At 41.3% G+C, this 21,909-nt stretch overlaps 1 protein-coding gene across 9 annotated transcripts in view; it reads left to right on the top strand.

Annotated features, from left to right (window-relative positions):
- FGGY (FGGY carbohydrate kinase domain containing) overlaps window positions 1–21,909 on the top strand; it is a 261,928-nt gene that overhangs the window by 206,010 nt on the left and 34,009 nt on the right. For 8 of the 9 annotated variants that reach the window (XM_077823941.1, XM_077823939.1, XM_077823938.1 and 5 more), the window contains 4 exons: window positions 3,677–3,824; window positions 6,269–6,343; window positions 12,043–12,163; window positions 16,308–16,402. In XM_077823941.1, the coding sequence (XP_077680067.1) occupies window positions 3,677–3,824; window positions 6,269–6,343; window positions 12,043–12,163; window positions 16,308–16,402 (439 nt within the window). The other variant, XM_077823937.1, reaches the window with a different exon arrangement.

The raw sequence follows: 21,909 nt of genomic DNA, 5'->3' as shown, positions 1-21,909 counted from the left end.
ACATCAAAGTCTTCTTTGTATCCATCCCAATATGTCTCTTGGTAGCACAGTATATTGTCCATGTTGCAGACCTGGGTGCCTAGGGCTTGCCATGTCTCAAACCTCAGAGATGGTCAGGTTTAGCTTACGTTGCACTATTAGGAGAAATCTGCTTTATGAAAGAATAGCTAGTATATGAAAAAAAGACTGGGACAGTGGTGTAGAGAGGAATGCAAACCCAGAATAAAGGGATAGTTAAAACTAAGAGATGGATCACCCCAGTACCAGCCATGTTTTGCATGCGTGCAGTGTGTCTGCAGGAGGCGTCTGAGATTCTAGAGTTTCTTGAATGAGAAAACACAGTTTACACAGTGCAAAATCCTTGACTACTGAATGTAAGGTGATATAACCGTCCTGTGTGATACCGTGTTGTATCTTTAATTCTTATTTGAGGCTCATGCAGTTAGTAAAACTGTGCAGGAGAGTGTTGATAAAGAGGGTCATAATATTTTATATGGTTAATATACCAATGGTATTTTTATAATGCTTTCCAGACACTGCCATTCTAATGATATGTTTTCATAGCTATAAATTTAGTAAACAAGCCACTTATAACTTCACCTTCCTCCCCATTTCCCCGAAAAAGGGTAGCATTAAGGGACTAACTTAAACTGACAGAAGCCAGGAACTTTGCAGTTCAGTTTGAAATTCCACCCTTCAGGCATCACCTTGTACCTAGCTATTACAGCACATGTGGCCTAAAACTTCACCCACTATTCTGAGGCGTCGTCACAGAGCACTATATCAGCTGAACCAGCCAAATGGAAGGGGATTATTTAGTGCAGAGTTTTGGTCTGAATTTCCTGTCTTTTCTCAAATTAAGTCAAATTCTTAATATTAACGTAGGGTTTTGCTTTGGTTTTGGGGGTTGTTGATGAGGAGGGGATGGGGAGTTATTTGCCTACAGATCTCCTTTAAGTATTTTAGGGGGACTATTCTGATATACTGGGCCTCGTTCTTCACCTCATGTTGTCATTATGCTGGTCCAGAGCAAGTAAAGTTGGTATAAAATGCCAACACATCAGAATTCTCCACTCACATGTCTAGTGGCATTTTAAACCCACTTCACATAGGTGTAAATGACTATACAGGGTGCAAGGCCATGAAGAATCAGGTCTGTTTGGTATGATAATATCATATAGACATTATTGAGATAGTAAAACTCCACCTATGCTGGCTAGAGTGTGGACTCAAGATGACTTTGTGGTCTAAGCATCAGAGCTGAAATACCCTATCTTCCTAGAATCACAGGTTCTAACCCTGACTGGGGTTGGGTCACCCCGTCATTTTTCCATGGAGGACATACGAAGTTCCATGTAGTTTACATTGTTTGGGTCCCTCTGTGGTGAGACCTTGAAAAACAAGACCCTCTCTGCTTGACATCAAAGATCCTATGGCAGATTTTGTAAGAGCAGTGTTTTGCCCTGGTGTCTTTGGACAGAATTTCCCTGTCTTCCATTAGTGAGCAGTGCGCTGTTTTGACTCCTCTTCCCCCACCATAGAGATGACTGCTTTTCAGTAGTGATGTATATCTGTAAAGTGCTTTGGGATCTTTCAAGCAATGTATAATAATAATAATTGGCAGTTCTTTCCATCTGTGGATCTTAGGGCCAGATTTTCAGAGGTATTTAGGGGCCTAAAAATGCAGATAGACACTTCTGAAAATCCCACTAGGCGCCTAATTCCCATTGATTTCTGAAATCTGGCCCACATTACAAATATAAACTATTATTATTATTTGCGTAACTCCTGTATAATTTTGAAATGGTCAAAGAACAGCTGGCTAGATGACAGCCATAACCTTTGGCTTTGTAAAGCCCTAGGTCCCAGGACATGATGCCCGATCCAACTGCTGCTGAAGTTAATGGATGTCTTTCCCTTGTCTGAAATAGAAATTGGATTGGCTCAGAAAATTAGTTGCCCAACACTGTCCAATGGGCTTGGTTGACAAGTAGCACTGGGAGGTGTTTGAGGGAGCTCTGCCATTCATTCTAACCAGACCTAGAGTAGTAGGGCCTAGATCTATAAGAAAAGGAGGATGCAGACATGTAGTGCTAGGGATATGTGCTTGCCTGAGAAGGCATGGTTAAATGTCAACCTCTGCTACACAGGGTTTGTGCTCTGGACTAGCTTCTCCCCCTGGGAATCCAAGTAACAAGAGGGCCAGATGGAAGCTGGGTAGTAGGATAGGCCTCATGTTTAATGAAGTTGCCCTCTTCCTTTTTCCTTCTCACCCCATAAAAGCCGGGCTTCTACTGGAAATGCAGTGACTGGTTATTAGCAGGTACTGTTTATAATATGATCTTTAGGGAGGCAGAAAATAAGGCCACTATATGAAAAAAAGAATCGTAACTTTCAAAATTATCATAATTCAGTTCCAGGAAGGCATAGAAAGCACATTTAAAAGAATGTGAATAATGATGTGAATTAGTTATTTTAATGTCTTCCAAGTGTACTTGTTTTGAATGATATTCTCTGATAGCACACACATGGAAAGGTATAATTGAAAAAACATGCTGCTGAATAGTTGAATGTAAAGTATAAATATACAGCTGCTAGGAGGTCAGAAGTCAGTGTGGTAAAGCATGTGCCAAATTCCCTTAGGGATCTCATTAGTGCACGATTGAATATACATGTAGAGGCTAAATGAATATCACTGTTTTGGACCTACAGTAAGTGAGACAATGGCTAATCAATTGTAATTAAGGCTAGATGGTGTTATTGATCAAGATGCCTGAAATTAAATGCCCTACTCTGATTTCTTAGGAGTTGAGACCAAAAATAAAATTATAAATCTGTTTATGATGATACAAGAGTTTTTTAAAGAAGGATTCTCACCATAATTGCAACATATTTTAACTGGAATGTCACGAAGGCCATTGCAAGCCAGAACACAGAAGAGTTCATCATTAATCCCACAACCATGGCTGGCTCAGGAAAAAGGCACTTGGATAATGTGGAGATGGGTGCATTATAAGAACTTAGAGAAAACTAAATTTAGGGACCTTAGTCAGCTCCTCCCCTGCATATCATCATCTCGCTGTCCCCATTCTCCCCTTACTGCTTAGTTTTAATTATACTGTATATTTGAATATTGGTCTCAAAAATTGAAAACTTTAATATGAGGAACTCTTGATTAACAACAGAAATTACTAACATTTGTAAAGGGATTTTATTTTCATTCCTCTTTGGGAGTCTTTTTTATTTCTTCACTCCCTCTCTGCTTTTATTTCTCTCGGTCGTCATTGCGGCATTGCTTTCCCGCCTCTCAGTGTTGCAGACAAGCCGCCATAATGCCAGTCAGCTGCAGTTTCAGGACGGACCAGCAGGAGGCATTGCACAAGGAGTGCAGCTGTTACTGCTTCTGAAGGTCATTCAGCTTTCACTGTCTGCCCACCTCCCTGCCCAGTGTAGGAACTCAGACCTTCTTCTGGCTGATAGTGGGCTTTAATTACCCCCACCCCCACTCTCCATTGCCATATGCCTGGCAAGGAAATGATTCTCTCTCTTTTACTTTAAGTTTGGCTTTTGGACCCCTTTTGATGGTTTTCTTGTATTTGACATTAGAAGTGCATATGTTTTATGTTCACTGAATAACCTCCCTCCCCTGTTCTTTCCCAACTTGTTTTTCTTCTAGTGCTCAAAATATATATACATATTTGAACAGTCACCTGGATCTGATTAAGAAATCTTTGCCTGTGGGTTTCCTCACTGTTGATTTACACGTTTGGCCAGATTTCCATGGTAACCGATCTCCCTTAGCAGATCTGACACTGAAGGGCATGGTAAGAAACAGCCTGTCTTTGCAAAAAGGTCAATACAGAACAAAGGGGTAAAATTAATAAAAAAAAAAAATTGGAAGGAGCATTTTTATTTTAAACATACTCCTCCCTAGTTGTTCAGACAATCCCACAGGATTTGGGTTTCTTGCTGATATTTGTTGTTGTTGTTGTTGAAATTAGTAAGTGTTTTTGCAGTACACCACCAATCAGGATACTTCTAATATCACTAGTGCCTCATTTACTTGCAGAAAATACTAAGAGGTATGTCTTTCATCCGGTATCTTTACTGGCAATCATATTTTGGAGCATTGTTTTTGTGCACTCACCAGTCTGCTTAATCTTGCATTCCCCTTGTGGAATTGGTGAGTCTCAATCAAAAACTGGTAGGGTGTATTCAGAGACTAAGAATGATATAAAATATTTCAAGGAATGATTTTCCAATTTTCAATCATTTTGCTAAATAGCGCGTTACACTATTTCAGTTGCTTATTGGCCACTTTCAACAGAAGCTGGAAAACTCCTGTGTAATTATTAGCCATGGACATGCAAGTGCTGATTTAAAAATAAATACATAAGCAAGATAGCTCCTGAATCTTTATTCATTTTCCAAAACTGAGCTGATCTGATCCTGATTTGAGGTTGTGAAATGTTTCTTCTGGAAGGGCTGAAATACTGTGAGAAGAGCAGTTTTCACACTATTTCAATCTAGAATCTGAAGCAGCAGAATTAGGAAGCTCATGAGAGAACCTCTCCTGATGAGATTTTCAGCACATGTGTACTCACGAGGCTCACATAAACATCCACACATTCGGATGCTTCTGCTAGCTGAACCTGATGGAGGCACGCTAGCTGGATCCATGTCAGGATGTTATTGTACAAAACCATGACTGAACAGGTGAATAAAGGTATAATTTACCTATAACTTTAAGGTCTATTATCTCTTGAATCATAATGATGTATAGTTCTGATTTGTGTTCCAGGCAGTTTGTGTAATAACACACCTTGAAATGGTCCCTGAAAGAAGGCAAATAACCCCAACAGATCATCTCAGTCCTCAGCATCCCTGCAACTGAAACATCAAACATTTGGGGAGGGAGTTCACCCATAATTACTGCTACTAAAATGGGAGGGTTCATACAGTATACTGGGGGGAGAGATTGGAGAGCATTCGGGTGACAAATGGATAGATGTGTAAATTATTGCGCAGCAAGATGGAGCTAATAATTAGAAATAGGACACAGAAATTTGGATGTCTGTTCGAAGTTGCCTGAAATTCAGGGATATGAAGATCTGGGGAAGTTGAGTAAGGCCCATCTCTAATAATTACGCACCCCTAAATGTCATATCAGTCATATCAGTGAAAAGTCTTATAACCAGAGAAATGTGGCGATGGTTAAATATTTGAGTGTTCTTTTCTAGTGGTTTCAAAACTTTTTTCTTTTTCAACTATTGAACTGAAAAGGATGGTATTTGTTGATCCTGATTAATGACACAGGAATTTCACCTTGAATCATCTGTTCTGAGAAGGCAGCAACATGCTGAAATATATTGTTATCGTAAAAGGATTTACCTATTTCAAAAGCTGTGAAAAACTTTAAGACACTTCTTTATTGCAAGTGAAGTTATATACAAAATAAGTTCCCACCTCAGTACTGGTGCCAGGAATATTGATATGCACTTCTTTTCAATTGGCACTAATACTCACATTGTTTTTCAGAAGTCATACCTCTAAAGGGCATCGCTATGAGCTGTAATTATACCACAAATTGAGTAAAACTATTAAGGCTAAATTCTGCTCTTAGGTGCACCTGATTATTTTTTGCTGTGGGAGTGACCCATGAATATTTTGATCCTTCCACAAGAAATATGTTCTACGGGAGGGTCTTTATTCCCCTGGTTTGAGTCTCTTATGCAAATGCTAGCAATGATAGTGCATCTTTTCTGCCACATTTAGGGACAAAATTAGGATCTCACTTGTTCTGATATAAGTCCAGAGTAACTACACTGACTTCAACAGAAGAAATTTGGATTTATGCCAGAGTAAATGAAATCATAATCTAACCCTAATTATTAATTGTCTTTCAGTGCAAGGGCATGTGGGAATTTTTTTTTTTTACTGTGTTTCATTTCATAGTACTAGACTAAATACTCCCAAGGAATATGCAAGTCTCCTAGGAAAACTGTATTGGTGAAAACATAACACGTAAATCCCATACAAAATGATATTTTATTCACTGTTTCTTTCCAAGGGCAAAATCAAAGTTTCTGTGGTTCTTACCCAGACCGGGAGAAATATGTTTAACATAACAGTATGTGTACAGCTCACAGGATTAGAATTTGCATTTAAACATGTAGCAACAAGAAAACATGCCTTGTGTTTCACAGAAAATGATGAAATTCCAGCTCTGCTAGATTTGAACTTTTTTTTTTTTTTGTGTTCCATGCAGGTTGTTGGATTGACATTGTATCAGGGCCTTGATGAACTCGCTCTTATCTACTTGGCCACAATTCAAGCCATTGCTGTAAGCCATTTTAAAGAGTCTGCTTTTTATAAAAGCATGAAAGACTTACTTAAAGGAGTTGCACTCTGTGTCACATTGCAGATTGATCATGCCCTCCTGTAAAATAGATTTCTAATTACAAATGAACTCACCGAATGAGTTCATAAAGGAGCAAGATAAACATCACATGTATGGAGAGGATTGTCCCCTCCCATGGAAAAAAAACCCTGAGGGGCGCTCTTTGCAGGGAGGAAAATGCCCTAGAAGAGTTTTCCTGAAATTGTTCTGACAAGGCAGGAATGCTGGGTATGCCCAATATTGAGCCTCCTCCTCTTCTGTCTGAGGTGAAAGATGCATAAATACAGTCCAAAAGGAGATGGCAAGTCTATAAGGAGGAGAGAGACATAGGCAAGGTCTACATTATAAATTTATATCAGTATAACTACATGGTTGAAGGGGCGGGAGAGAGGAATCCTGCCCCTGAGCGATGCAGTTATACCAACCTAATCTCTGATGTAGACGGTGCTATGTAAACAGGAGGGCTTCCCCCATCGGCATAACTGTCTCCTCTTGTGGTAGAAGCTCTCTTGTCAGTATAGTAGCGTCTTCAGTGAAGTGCTGTAGTGGCGAGCTGCAGTGTTTGAAGTGCAGACTTGCCCTTAATCTCTCCCAGACCTAGAGATACACTCTTCATAAACCTGCAAGGTGGAGCTCTGTGCAGTTCGGAAGATATGCCTGGGTGTGAGTCGTTGCCATATGCCATATTATCCCCACCAAACCTGCAGGGTCGTGGAGGAAATCCTTTCCCCAGGTGCATGTCAGAGACTGTGCAACATGGGGCAGTGCTGATGGTGTTGGTTGTACGGTGTGGTGCTGCTAGGGTGGGAAAAGAAGCTTGTGTAGGGACAGGGCCCTGTGCGGCTACAAACCTCTCCTTCCTCACCCCTGTAGTGTGAAGACAGTTATTCTGCAGGCTTATTCTCCTGGCATTTCACTCCTCCTGCCTTTTTTCCGTTGGAAGGCATGATGTTGACCCATGTGGATGATTTATTTCCCCTCTCAACCCTCACCCCAGTTTATGTTAAAGTAGATAGAGAGACCACCATACCTCCACATTAAACAAGCAGCCCCAGATGTCCATTAATGTATGTATATGGTGCAGGTGTGGGTGTGGGTATGTGGGTGTGATTTTACTGGACTAAATTTAGAGTTTAGTCCCACTTTTCCCAAGTAACTTGTTTGATTAAACAGTAACAAAAAAATCTTTGCAAGAGTGGGTCAGTCAACCTGTATTTATAGATATATACTCCCTGTGGTTCACCCATCTATATGGGTGTCTGTCTTTTGTACTGGTGCCTATTACTGTAGTATCTTCACACCTAAACTCTTTACTGATTCCTGCCTATTTCATCACAAAACTATACTGCGTAAGTGTAAACATACATCCCTGCAGGTACACTGTGCATAAGACTGGGACTCGTACAGTGATTAAATTAATTATCTTTCCAGCTGTTATGAGATAATATGGCCATGTTTTTCTGCCATTGCCATCCTGGGGGTTAACACTGGTCATTGTTTTCTAATGGGGACAAGGGTTTATGGATAACATGGACCGATATCCCAGTGTCACACCACACCGTCTGGGATAGAAGCATGGGCAGATGTGGGAAATTTACTGTGAATGACATATCTGATGTGTTAACACTCCTTCAGCAAATCCTGATCATTTAATCTGAGCCTGGAATTCATTAGTGCTGATTTTTGACCCCTTTCAGCCGAACATAATAGTGGTATACTTGGTGCTTTAATACAATCCTATGATTTAAATATAAGAATGTGTGTGTTTTCCTGATATTGCTCCGTGAAAGAGGCTGAAAACAAAAACATTTCAGTACCAAACACGTGCCCCGTTGTTGTTTCACGCTAATGAGGTGAATGCATTCTCTGTTGGACATCCTGGGAAAGCCATCTATTGTCTGATTGCTTTGTTTCATATACTGCATTTTAACATTAAGTTCAGCATCTTTTTATAATAGGCATCTTTTTATAATGATTTTTTTTGTCCGTGATACAGAATACCAAGATAAGGTATGCACTAAATTTCTTTTCATGGTAAATTACTGCACACTTGCTTTTGAAATTCCATTGAAACAGTATTCAGAGTAACAGCCGTGTTGGTCTGTATTCGCAAAAAGAAAAGGAGTACTTGTGGCACCTTAGAGACTAACCAATTTATTTGAGCATAAGCTTTTGTGAGCTACAGCTCACTGCATCCGATGAAGTGAGCTGTAGCTCACGAAAGCTTATGCTCAAATAAATTGGTTAGTCTCTAAGGTGCCACAAGTACTCCTTTTCTTTTTATTGAAACAGTAGGCAATCATATTAAATGGATTGAGGGAAATTTATCCCTGCCCTTCCTGATTATCTTTATTAAATACAAAATTAGTTTTCAAAATTCCCCTCCCCCCAATTTTAGCTTTATGTTTATTATGTAACCTTACAAGGAAAAATGTCCTGTTTCCTAGAGCCAGAGTCCTGTTCCACTCATTGACTTCAATCGGAGCAACATCAGACATTAAACCCAACGTTAGCAAATGTGCAAACCTTGTCAAAATCCAAGTCATACCCACAGAATGTTAATCTCTAGTTTTCTTTACAATGGGAGATTTTTTTAAAAAATAAAATTTGCATTTCAAGCCCCTCAATTTGCATATTCTCTAATTTTAAGATTACATTAGTCCTTCCCACCCCTCCCCACCCTTACCTCCCTGAGTGGAATGTCTAGTTTTAATGTAAATGTCGCTGAATAAAATTTTCCAGGCAGGTCAACACAAAATAATTTTCACAGCATGTTCTTTTTTAAAGTATTTGGTGTGTGTGTGTGTGTGTTGGGGGAATTTGCTAATAAATTTGAATATCAGCAGCTGTGAAAGAGAGTATCTGTCCTCTGGCTGCTCATGTGGCAAAATTCAGTACAACAGTGAGACTATTGTGAACATAATCAGAAATATAACTGTCGTCATCAAAGCCAGCTCTTAGGGGAGAGACTCTTTTTAGAAAAAAGAAAAGGAGTACTTGTGGCACCTTAGAGACTAACCAATTTATTTGAGCATAAGCTTTCATGAGCTACAGCTCACTTCATCGGATGCATACTGTGGAAAGTGTAGAAGATCTTTTTATACACACAAAGCATGAAAAAATACCTCCCCCCACCCCATTCTCCTGCTGGTAATAGCTTATCTAAAGTGACCACTCTCCTTACAATGTGTATGATAATCAAGGTGGGCCATTTCCAGCACAAATCCAGGGTTTAACAAGAACGTCAGGCGGGGGGAGTAGGAAAAAACAAGGGGAAATAGGTTACCTTGCATAATGACTTAGCCACTCCCAGTCTCTATTCAAGCCTAAGTTAATTGTATCCAATTTGCAAATGAATTCCAATTCAACAGTCTCTTGCTGGAGTCTGGATTTGAAGTTTTTTTGTTGTAATATCGCAACTTGCATGTCTGTAATCGCATGACCGGAGAGATTGAAGTGTTCTCCGACTGGTTTATGAATGTTATAATTCTTGACATCTGATTTGTGTCCATTTATTCTTTTACGTAGAGACTGTCCAGTTTGACCAATGTACATGGCAGAGGGGCATTGCTGGCACATGACGACATATATCACATTGGTGGAGGTGCAGGTGAACGAGCCTCTGATAGTGTGGCTGATGTTATTAGGCCCTGTGATGGTGTCCCCTGAATAGATATGTGGGCACAGTTGGCAACGGGCTTTGTTGCAAGGATAGGTTCCTGGGTTAGTGGTTCTGTTGTGTGGTATGTGGTTGCTGGTGAGTATTTGCTTCAGGCTGGGGGGCTGTCTGTAGACAAGGACTGGCCTGTCTCCCAAGATTTGTGAGAGTGTTGGGTCATCCTTCAGGATAGGTTGTAGATCCTTAATAATGCGTTGGAGGGGTTTTAGTTGGGGGCTGAGGTTGACGGCTAGCGGTGTTCTGTTATATTCTTTGTTAGGCCTGTCCTGTAGTAGGTGACTTTTGGGAACTCTTCTGGCTCTATCAATCTGTTTCTTCACTTCTGCAGGTGGGTATTGTAGTTATAAGAATGCTTGACAGCTCTATCAAGATGTCAAGAATTATAACATTCATAAACCAGTCGGAGAACACTTCAATCTCTCTGGACACGCGATTACAGACATGAAATTTGCGATATTACAACAGAAAAACTTCAAAACCAGACTCCAGCGAGAGACTGTTGCATTGGAATTCATTTGCAAACTGGATACAATTAACATAGGCTTGAATAGAGACTGGGAGTGGCTAAGTCATTATGCAAGGTAACCTATTTCCCCTTGTTTTTTCCTACCCCCCCCCTCAGATGTTCTTGTTAAACCCTGGATTTGTGCTGGAAATGGCCCACCTTGATTATCATACACATTGTAGCTCACGAAAGCTCATGCTCAAATAAATTGGTTAGTCTCTAAGGTGCCACAAGTACTCCTTTTCTTATTGTAAGGAGAGTGATCACTTTAGATAAGCTATTACCAGCAGGAGAGTGGGGTGGGGGGAGGTATTTTTTCATGCTTTGTGTGTATAAAAAGATCCTCTACACTTTCCACAGTATGCATCCGATGAAGTGAGCTGTAGCTCACGAAAGCTTATGCTCAAATAAATTGGTTAGTCTCTAAGGTGCCACAAGTCCTCCTTTTCTTTTTGCGAATACAGACTAACACGGCTGTTACTCTGAAACCACTCTTTTTAGAGTAGTTTTATTTTTCTGTCATTTAAAATCTTAACTGTATGATTTGGAAAGTTAGCCCTCTGTGTCAATAGGAAGTGACCAATTTAATCAGCTGGCCTTGTGGCCGTTTTAGTTCATCATAACTACTTTGCCTTTAACCAAACTACATTTCAAGCCTTATCCAAAGTTGTGCCAGAGTTTCACAGTAAACATCCCAAATCTGGTGTTACTCAATTGGTCTCAGTTTTCAGAAGCAGCCCAAAACTCAAGCTGGCATTTGAGATAACAGCCCCCTGGTTTAAAAGGGAAGGTGCTGAAGGCCAAACATTTTAAGTGATGGTTCCTTGACGTGCTTTCCGCTTAGTTTGACAGATCCCAACTTTATTGACCTTCAGGTCATGCTGCAAGGCTCATCTGTGCTGCGAGGCTTTGTCAGAGGCAGGAGGGTTAAGCAAATGGGAGGGGATGGTGGGGATGTCTTAACTCTGGTGGGCTGCATCTGACATTGTTTGTGTCTCCTGTGCGCCCTTGCTGCTACTTAGTTGCTTTCTCCTGTCACTTGCTCTGTTGGTCACAAACAGCCACTCCTCAGTGTCTCCCCTTGCTTTTTCCTGATCCTTTGCAGCCTGGTTCTGTGCCAGCTTCGGACCACTTTCCTTGCCCTTTAGGTGCCCAGCCCCTACTCTCTCCAGCTGTGCATACAGACAGCTATCAGGCCCTGCTCCTCCTACAGCCAACTCCCAAGGTGCTGTTCCAGCCTGCTGGCCTCATATGTTCCTTTCATTTCTAGTTCCTCATCCCTAATGCTTGCAGTATGAATTTTCATGTTTCAGGTCACTATGGATCATACAATGCACCTTACTGACCTGATGATAAACCAAGTCCCTTCTCTTGTAGGCCTAACCCTTGCCGTCACTTAGTGCTGGTTTCTTTCTGAGTAAGTTTTCCATGTTCATCAGACCTTTTCTGTCTTTCAAGTTGGGAACAAGACATATTTTGGAAACTATGCAGTCTGCCGGGCATCACATAAGCACTCTGTTTCTGTGTGGAGGGTTGAGCAAGAACCCCCTGTTTGTGGAGATGCATGCTGACATTACTGGTAAGTTAGACAGAGGAAGCAGGGAAAAAGAAGACAGTAAACTAATTTCATTATTTTAGGTAGCTAAAAACGTGGTGTTTAGAAAAATAAATATGCCCTTTATATGGAACTCTATTTTGCTGGTTGGCCAAAACCTGTGTAATGAAATGTTACTTCCTGAAAGACTGGATTTCCTGAAATTTAAAGACACTGGAATAACACAAAGACATGGTGTAAACAAAGGTCCCTTATCCATATTATTAGCAAACAGAGAACATAGAGAAACTGTCTATGTGATTTCCCATTCATAGATCTTGTTCTCTGAAATCCTTATAGGACAATGTTATAGAATATGGAGAAGTATAACCTTTCTGTAGATTTTTTTTTTTTTAAACCAGCCTATAGAATTGTATAGCAGGGATTTTGTTTATTATAAAATTCTATAAATTGGTTTACGTGTTCTATAGAAATTGTTCTTCTTTTAAATTAAATGGACCAGATCCTCAGCTGAAAATCTACCCCTGTAAGTTTTTAGAATAAGTTTTAGATAAAACCTTTTCAGTTTCTATAAAAACCCCTGTTGGGTTCATCCCATTTGAATTCTATAGGACTTTCCCCTGGCCTCTGTTGCTTACGTTGAACATTTTCTTGATTATACAAAGCCCGCATAATCAGAAATCCTTCAGTATCTCAAGTTATTAAAATAATTTAGGACCCAATCCTGCAGAGCTTGACTCCTGCACAGAATGTCATTGACATTGGTATGGTTTCACATTGATGTAAGGGCCTGTATATGTAGATATATTTGCAGGAGCAGAGTCCACGCTTGTAGTCTATTTGTAATCCCCATTCCGTCTTTATAGCTTGGGTGTCTTTGAACATCTGTAAGTTAGTTCAATATGTTTTCTTTAAAAATGTGGAAAATAAGGTCATTTAGTGAAAAGACTTCAGAAAATCTGTGAACTGTGTGTGTTTTAGGGCATATTTCAAATTAAGAAAGGTCAAGATGTTTTGGATCCAGTTTAAAGCTCGGATTTGAGGTATTTGGTGTATAGATTTGCATCACTCTGACATCAAACCAGACATCCTACCTTGATGCAGGAAGAGAGATGAAAATCTGCATCATGTAATTATATTAAATGAAAGCAGAAACAGAGAACCAGATGACACAATGGTCGTTGACCTAGTCTAGATATATACGGTATTGCCACATTGGCTTTCTATTTGTCAAACAAGATTTTATCAAGTCCACACCTTCCCTTATCTAATTCAAAAGAAAAAGAAGGTCAATTTTGCTGCAACTAGACTTTGAATAGAAAGCTGCTTTCTGATATCTGAAATAAAAGATCTATTAATAGGTATTCTTGTTAAAATTTAAACTGGAGTCCTTTGACCATAACTAATGGCTAAGTACAATTAAGGACAAAAAGGCCTTTTTCCACTCTTGGAATACCCCCGTTTGTAAAATGTGTGACTAACAAGGGATGTCAAAGTTCATCTGACTGAAATGCTCTTGCTTCTGTTGAACTCATTAGAGCCTATCAGATAAAATAACTAACATTCCTGGATCAATCCCCCTTTCTTTCAGGAAAAGAAAAAATTCTGAATATGTTACTGTTAGAGACAAGTGCCATTACTCAGCCCTGTAGACTGCCAATTGATAATTTCATAGACGGCTTAAAAAGTGTCAAACTCTTGTTGTTCAGCTGGTAAGATGAATATGTTCATTCTGAGGGCACTTTAAGAAAGTATGCGGTAAAGTCTTAAAGCGCACTGAAAGTTGCCCAGTGCTTCAAAGCTCTACAAACCCCGATACTAAAAGTAACATTTCTTTCTAGTGTATCTGGAAGTATTCAAAGGTCCAGGCCCAGATTCTGAGCTGTGGGTGCAGCTCAGGAGGGGGAATATAAAGTGACCAATTCTTCGAGTGATCGTACGTCCCGTTTTGGCTAGAACAGTCCCTTTTTTAAGCCTTATTCTGGCTGCCCTCACTTTTTGACAAAAGTGGGCATTTGTCCTGTTTGCTCTTGCCAACTTGATCAGTTATCAGCTTTTGTCAAAAAAAGTCAGGTGTGGAGGAACGTGTGGGGGGTCGGAGGGCAGTGATGCTAGCCCTGCGTAGTGGGGGAAGGCAGGGCTCAGGCAGGGCTGGAGCGATGCCAGACCCAGCCTCCCATGGGGAGGCAGGCAGGGCTCGGGCAAGCAGCAACATCAGCCCCAGACTCGCGCGGGGGGCAGGTAGGGCGTGGGCAAGCAGCGATCCCCAGCCGTGCATGGTGAGGGGGGGCAGGGCTCGGGTAAGTGGCTCAGGCCAGCCCTGCGCAGGGGGTGGTGGTGAAGGGGGGGACCAGGGCTAGCCCCACATTGTGTCCCGTTTTCCCTTTGGGAAATAGGATCACCTTACCAATCCTACGTCCACCTATGGTGGGCTGATCCCCTCTAGGTACAATTTATAGAAGCTTGAGGGATGTTCTGAGTAACACTGGCTGCCTGTGGCCCAAAGAGGCCATTCCAGCAGTGAAGGATTGCTGGGGTACAGAGAGGCTATCTGGAGAGATTGGAGAAGGCATAGGAGCAAATAAGTAGTTTTGTGCCACCCAAGTATCCTACTATCCTGGAGTGCTGCGGTAAGATAGCTTTGAGCAGGTGGAGTGGTGCAAAGCTCTCATAAGGCCACTGAGTATCTGGCTCCCAGAATGTTATGTTGAGTTGTCCTTGTGCTTCCCACTTTGGACGATGAAGGAAACTCCACGAGTTGATGTTAACAAAGAGTTTCCTAGCCCCTTACAAGGGAAGGCCTACATAGGAGTAACAGGTTACCTAATGGGTTCAAGAGCCTAGATTACTTTAACACCTTGCGATTAGAACCCAACTCTGCATTTTAGTATCAGGAGTAGTGCTTATCAGGAGTAATTGTATTGACTTAAATGCAACTGTTCACAGCAGGAAGCACTTCTCCCAGTATTGTTTGCGGTATGGGCCTTTAATATGTAAATCCAGCCACAGAAAGCAACTAACTCGATAATAATCAGAGAATTCACAACAATGCCAAGTACTGCAGGACTGATAAATAATTGTTTAGCCTAATGGTAATGACTTACTAAGAGAGCCTCCAGCTAGGAAAAGACATGGATTTGTACCTGGTGATTGTCTTTTTTATGAGGTGTGAGGAAGGCTGAAAGGTTCTTATTTTGTTCGTTCTTTCACTTTTTTTCTACTTGTTTTTAACACTGAAAACTCAGCTCTTTTCTACCCAGTTTTCCCTGGAAAAGACTGCAGAGGGTAGAGAACTAGTAGGTATCTGATATCACAGGTGCCAGGAAGGTAGATGGAAGGTGCTGTTTGTTTTTATATTTTATTATGGGGGGGGGAGGGTTAAATCTCCTGTTCAACTCACATGTCTTACAAACTGTTGGAAGAAAGAAAAGGAGTACTTGTGGCACCTTAGAGACTAACCAATTTATTTGAGCATAAACTTTCATGAGCTACAGCTCACTTCATCAGATGCAGTGAGCTGTAGCTCACGAAAGCTTATGCTCAAATAAATTGGTTAGTCTCTAAGGTGCCACAAGTACTCCTTTTCTTTTTGTGAATACAGACTAACACGGTTGTTACTCTGAAACCTGTTGGAAGAAAAACTCTCTGTTAGGACTCAGTCTCTTCACTGAAGAATGGGAAAACTCCCAGTTTATCACTTAGGGTCTTCCAGGAAAACAAAAGAGGGAAGAGGAAATCTGACATATTTGTGAGGGAGGAGGGAAAGAACTCAAGCATTGTTTTATTAAACACATAGTAAAGAAGCAAAAATATGACACAATCTCATTTTCCCCCTACAGGTCACCTTTTAAGCAGGGGACTGATAAAGAGGGTGTGGATGGCTGGTTTTAAAGATGCTTGCAATTGGGAAGAGGTCTGGGTTTTTGTTCTGATGTCCTCTATACTGTGTGTGTTACTATTTTACTGAAATTTTTATATAAATTCTGTATTTTGCCTATAGCCTGGGATAGGTACTGTAGAAGTGCCATGGCTTAGCCATGTATGGGGTTTGTGTAGTTGGCTAATAGAATAAACCTCTTCCCCCTACCCCCACTTTAATTATTTGTTCTGTCTTTAGCGCTGCACCATTTCATTCTCCCTAACAGAGGTGTGTCACTTTCTTGTGTAGGCAAGCCCATTGTCCTGTCCAAAGAGGTGGAGTCTGTTTTAGTTGGTGCTGCTATTCTTGGAGCTTGTGCTTCTGGAGATTTTGCTTCAGTACAGGTATGTACTAATGGAAAAACCCGAGTCCTGCTGTTTCCACTTTTCATGTGCACTTTTATATCTGGCATCACACACAGGTAATAATTAAGGTGGAATTAAAATGTAGGTTCTGCTCAGCAAGGAAGATTCCAATCTCAAATGTATTTACTGGTTCCTCGCTCCCCCTCCCCCCCCCATTGAAGCATGCCCTACCATTGCTGTACCTGTGTTTCTCTTGTGTATTGGAGAAATTTGTCTTTTCGCTGTGAGGAGGTGAGGCAAGCACAAGACACTGCTTGTAGAGTTCACCCAGGCAGTTTGGCAGATGAACAAGGAAGGTGTTCAGTAAGGCCCTGATCCTGCAATGAGCTCTAGGTGCATATAGCTCCACATGGAGTTCAATGCAGGCTCAGACCCTAAGATTGTGACCACTGCTAGTACATCCGCTCTTTCATCCCAAGTTATCACGTTCATGGTTAGCCCCGCTTCCGCTTCCTGGCACTGGGGAATCTTAAACATGGGCGACACTGTAAAACTTCCGTGCCCACGTAGGTATTGCCGTCATCCACCACAGTGACTCTAGGGTCTCCATTAAGGGTGGAATTTAGGAATGTCTGCTCCAAAAAATGCAGACTCAAGCTCCTTAACTTCATTCACTGTAGTAGAAGTAGTATTAGAACTTGGATCTTTTGTAGATCGGCTGTTGGAGAGTGACATAGTCACAAACATTTAAATAGGGGTTGCCTGCTTTCATGTTGCAGTTGCACACATAGGCACTAGACTGTATATTAGAATGCATGTGCACGTACTCTCTTACCAGGACAGCCTTGGCCTGCATTATTTAAAGCAAGCACAGAAATTGTTACATGAAATTTTGAACTGAAACTGAGCTAGCAGTCCCTTGGAATAGTGGGGCAGATCCTCAGCTGGTATAAATTGTCATCGTTCCATTGAAGTCAATACGCAGATTTACACTAGTTGAGCCTTTGGCGCGGTGTTTCACATTTTTCCAAATGTGAAATGGAAGAGTGAAGGTTCTGCTGAATTATATGCATTACCTGGGAATAGCAGTTTCCTTTCATGAGACTTCTCTCAGTATAGTGAATCCCATTGCAGCAAATTTAGTATCTTGTTATGTAGTGTATCTGTATTGTATCATTGTGGTGCTTACAGCTAGAACTCGATCATTCTGAAAAATGCAACTGATTTCAGTAAAAGCTTCTTGTGACAGGGCTTCATATTTAATTCTTGCTATTCCATTAATCTTCTGAAGATTACCGCCTGGCCTCAAATACATGGGTGCTTAGTTTAAAGTTTAAGTTGTTGTCCACACTGATACTTGGTAAATTAATATTTCAAAACTCACAGTACTATGTTTGGTTTTGTGAATGTTAGTAAAATCGTACGCTGTGAAGTTGCTCAGACTCAGCTGTCTTTTCTCTTATGTGTTTTTTATTTTAAATATCTCTCCTCACTCTGGCATACCCAAAATGTTTCAAAAGTATAATCCATCCAAGAAAGTCAGACTAAATACCCTGTCTCACGCTACAATGCAGCATATTCCTTCAAAAAGTTTTCTCATGTAAACTGCAACCGGACCCTTTCAGCCAATTACATCACAGAACTATTATATTTGCTTCCTTGAAGGAAAAGATTGTGATGATGTCATTCAGTGGGACCTCATTCTAGAAGTTTAAGTACATACTTTTAAATTAGGAAACCACTAATCCCTGATGGATGACCTTGGACAAGTCACGTAACCTCTCTGTGCCTCTGTTTCCACATTTAATATAACATGCTGATACTGGCCTTCTTTGTAAAGCACTTTGAGATCTACTGATGAAAAGCACTGTATACAAGCTAATACCTAGGTAGTACTATTCAAACAGTACATTTTGAGGCAAGGCACCAGCACTTTTGGGCTGTCCGCATCAGTGTCTGTAGAATTTGAGATTAAAATTGTTGACTACCTAAATATTTGGTACCTTAATCCATTCTTAGACACCTAAATAAAAATGATCTGATTTTTCTGATGTGCTGAACACCTACATTTCCCATTAACCTCAAATGTTCAGAAATGTTTCTGAAGGTGCCGTATTGTAGTATTTGGTGCAATATATTTTGACAGCCTATCTGAGTCAGCTGTTGCATTCCTGAATCAGTCAGTGGCTCACTGCCGCATAACATTCAAAATAATACATTTGATCCTTTGATAAAGACATTGCATGATGGCACATGGCCAGCAATCAGTTGGAAACTATGCTTTTTGGCTGGAGACCTCGTCATGATCAAAATACACATGCAAAAAAGAATTAGCTTATAAAGTCAAAGATGCATGGCTCTCATTTAAACTTTAAAGGTATGATGTTCAAAACGGCTTAGGCACAATTATGTTGCTAATTTACATGTGCTGTTAATGCATTTGCATGTGCAACGTGGCAATTTCACACACCAGTGGCCAATTAGACACATATCTGGCATTCTGAGTATAAAAACAAGTGATTTGAATGAATAATCACAGTAACTATGCACAGATTTGGCCCATATAAACGGGTGGCAGGATTTAGCGGAAAAAACAAAGACAACCACATTCAGCAATGCTTTTTACCCCTCTTCAAATAAAAAAGTTTAGTATAAGAAATCAAAATAAGTAACCATAACAGAAAAAAGAATGAAGGGAAACCTCCCTGGTCTGAAGTTCAGCCCAGTCTTATGACCCCTGGCTGTGGGGCCTGACCTTCCCAAAGGCAGCCTCCCTCCAAGCAGCCACTCATATAGGGTCTGATTCAGAGCCTGTTCAAGTCAATGGCACTGTTTCCATTGACGTTAATGAGCTTTGGATCAACACCATAGCCATTCTTTATTGCCTCTGTTCATGGGAGAGGGGGAAACTGATCTGTCTCTCTAGGTATTTATATCATGCTCATTACCATGGTATCTGAGCTTCCTGTTCACTGGGGAGCAGGTCATGCGCTTGAATCTTGTCACAGCACACAGTTATATTCCTGCAGCTTTGGAAAAATCACACCATAAGTGTTTCCACTGAATACATTTTCAGAACACACCACTGGTTAAAATAGGCTACCGGCAACATACAGTGGTACCAGTTGCACAGCACCGTAGACAATTGAAATAATTAAAAGTAATTTTTAACAAGGAATCCATCTACTGACTGTACTAGAATTAGAAACAAGAAGCCATGTAAAGCCCATACTCTTTGTTAAAGCCGTCATGCAAAGCTTATATCCAGTGTTGTAATCTCATTTTCATTATATTGATCTCCTTTCTCTAGCACACTGTCTTGCGGAACTCTTCCCAACCAATACCATTCTTAGTGCTGCTCCCATAAATTATGGTTAGCTTCATTATAATGTTTGCCAATAGGAGATGTTATTATTGACTGTACTGTATTAGTGATATAGTGTAGCATCGTTCAGAGCTCTTTGTTTGTCCAGTATAACAATAAGGGAACATGTTATAAGGCCTTTGCTTGATATTTACTCAACCCTTACCTAGTCAGAACGCCCATTCATTTAAGTGGGAGTTTTGATTGGATTTGTCCCAGTAAGTTTGGCAACATTTTTAAAAGTGATTTTTGGGTGCCTTGGTTTCTGAATGCCCACCGTTAGGTACCTTAAAGTGGTCTGACTTTCTGAGGTTGGGTGCTCACAATCCTCTGAAGATTAGGCCTCTCCAGTTAGTCACTCTCAAACTGGGCCATCCAAAATCACTAGTCACTTTTGAAAATCTTGGCCTCGATCTGTAGTGCTCTGCCAACCAAGGTGTGAATTGCAATGCAGAAAGCTAAAATAAAATAATAGTAATAAGCAATAGTAATTACAGTTGAACTTTGCCTATTTGTGTTCATGACTGGGAGAGGCATTGGAACTTGACTCTCTTTGCCATCCTCTCTTGCCCACAACTTGCTCTGTGTAGATCCCCAGTCATGTGGCATACCTTCTTTACGTTCCATGAGGATGGTGCTGCAGAGACAGACCTCGCAGCCTTGGAGAGATCCTTGATCCAGGGGAGGGGGAACAAAGAAGTACAGTAGTGATATCATTTAGAACTGTGGTCTCCAGCCTTTTTACTCACAAGATCACTTCTTGAATTTAAGATCAACCCAGTACCCCGCCCCTTCCCCAAGGCCCTGCCCTGCTCACTCCATTCCCCCCTCCCTCCATCACTCACTCTCCCCACCCTCACTCATTTTCACCGCGCTAGGGCAGGGGATTGGGGTGCGGGACGGGGTGCAGGCTCTGGGCTGGGGCTGAGGGGTTTGGAGTGTTGGAGGGGGCTCTGGGCTGAGCCTGAGGCAGGGGGTTGGGGTGCAGGAGTGAGAGGTGCAAGCTCTGGGAGGGAGTTTGGGTGCAGGCATCATATGGTCACACTGCACCTAATCTATAGAATCCACTGGACATTTCATCAGTTTTACTTTTTATTAGTGTCATTTGTGGTTTATAGATCCAAAATCTTTCAGGGATTGTCACAAATCGATGTAACATTCTCAACTGTGGGGTGTGCATTGGCTGAGCCTGGGGCAGGGGGTTGGGGTACAGGAGTGAGGGATGCAAGCCCTGGGAGGGATTTTGGGTGCAGGAGGTGGCTCCAGGCTGGTGCAGAGTGTTGGGGTGCAGGAGAAAGTGAGGGGTGTGGGCTCTGGGGAAAAGTCTGGTGCAGGGGATTGGGGCACAGGAGGGGGTGCAGGGTCTGGGAGGGAGCTCTGGCGCAGGTCCTTCAGATGCGTTTAAAGGGGAGGGCTGGGATTCCGCTGAAAGTTGCCATCTCCAGACACATGGTGAGCCTTAAATAGCCACAGGGGTAGGGTTGTAGTACACTGATGACTAGCAGAGATCAGAGAACAAAGTTAAACACTGAATCAGCAGATTCAAGGTGGTTTTGTCAGTGGCAGGAGCTTACTGGAAGTTTTAGCAGTGTTACACAAACAACTCATTGCCTCCATGCACGAGGCTGAAGTTACTACTATGACTACTCTTAGTATTCCTAATGCTATTCTTGACTGATCAAAAGAGCCCGCATTGGACGGGTGTCTCACACCTCGGGCTACAATGCAATCTAAGGAACACAATTTAAAATTATTGTCTAAAAAGTTATGTATTTAATGCATATTTAAGCTAATTTGGAGGACCTTAGCTTTTGAGAAGATGACAAAGTTGCAATTCCATATGAGCTGCAAGCTTTGTGGGTTAAACTGGCAGGGTGGGTGCAGTTTTCAGGATTAGATGAAAGCTGTGTACTTACTGGTTTTATTGTTTGGGTGGCTTTTTTTGCCTATTTCTCTGCCTTTTTTCTTACAAAATATAATGTTTATACTCAATGTTAAATTCTAATTAAAAATACTGGACATGTCCGAGCATGAAAATAAGATACGTGCATAGGAATGTGAATGGATAAATAGAATGAACAACATGGTTCTAAAAATCTTCAGCTTTGGGCTGGGGGTTTGGGTGCAGTGGGGGGTACAAGGTGCAGGCTCTGGCTGGGAGGTACTTACCACAGGTGGCTCC

This window comes from Eretmochelys imbricata, chromosome 8 (genome assembly GCF_965152235.1).
Source record: "Eretmochelys imbricata isolate rEreImb1 chromosome 8, rEreImb1.hap1, whole genome shotgun sequence".
NCBI lineage: Eukaryota > Metazoa > Chordata > Testudines > Cheloniidae > Eretmochelys > Eretmochelys imbricata.
Note: the sequence above shows the minus strand (reverse complement) of the source record. Positions and strands in the feature narration are given on the sequence as shown.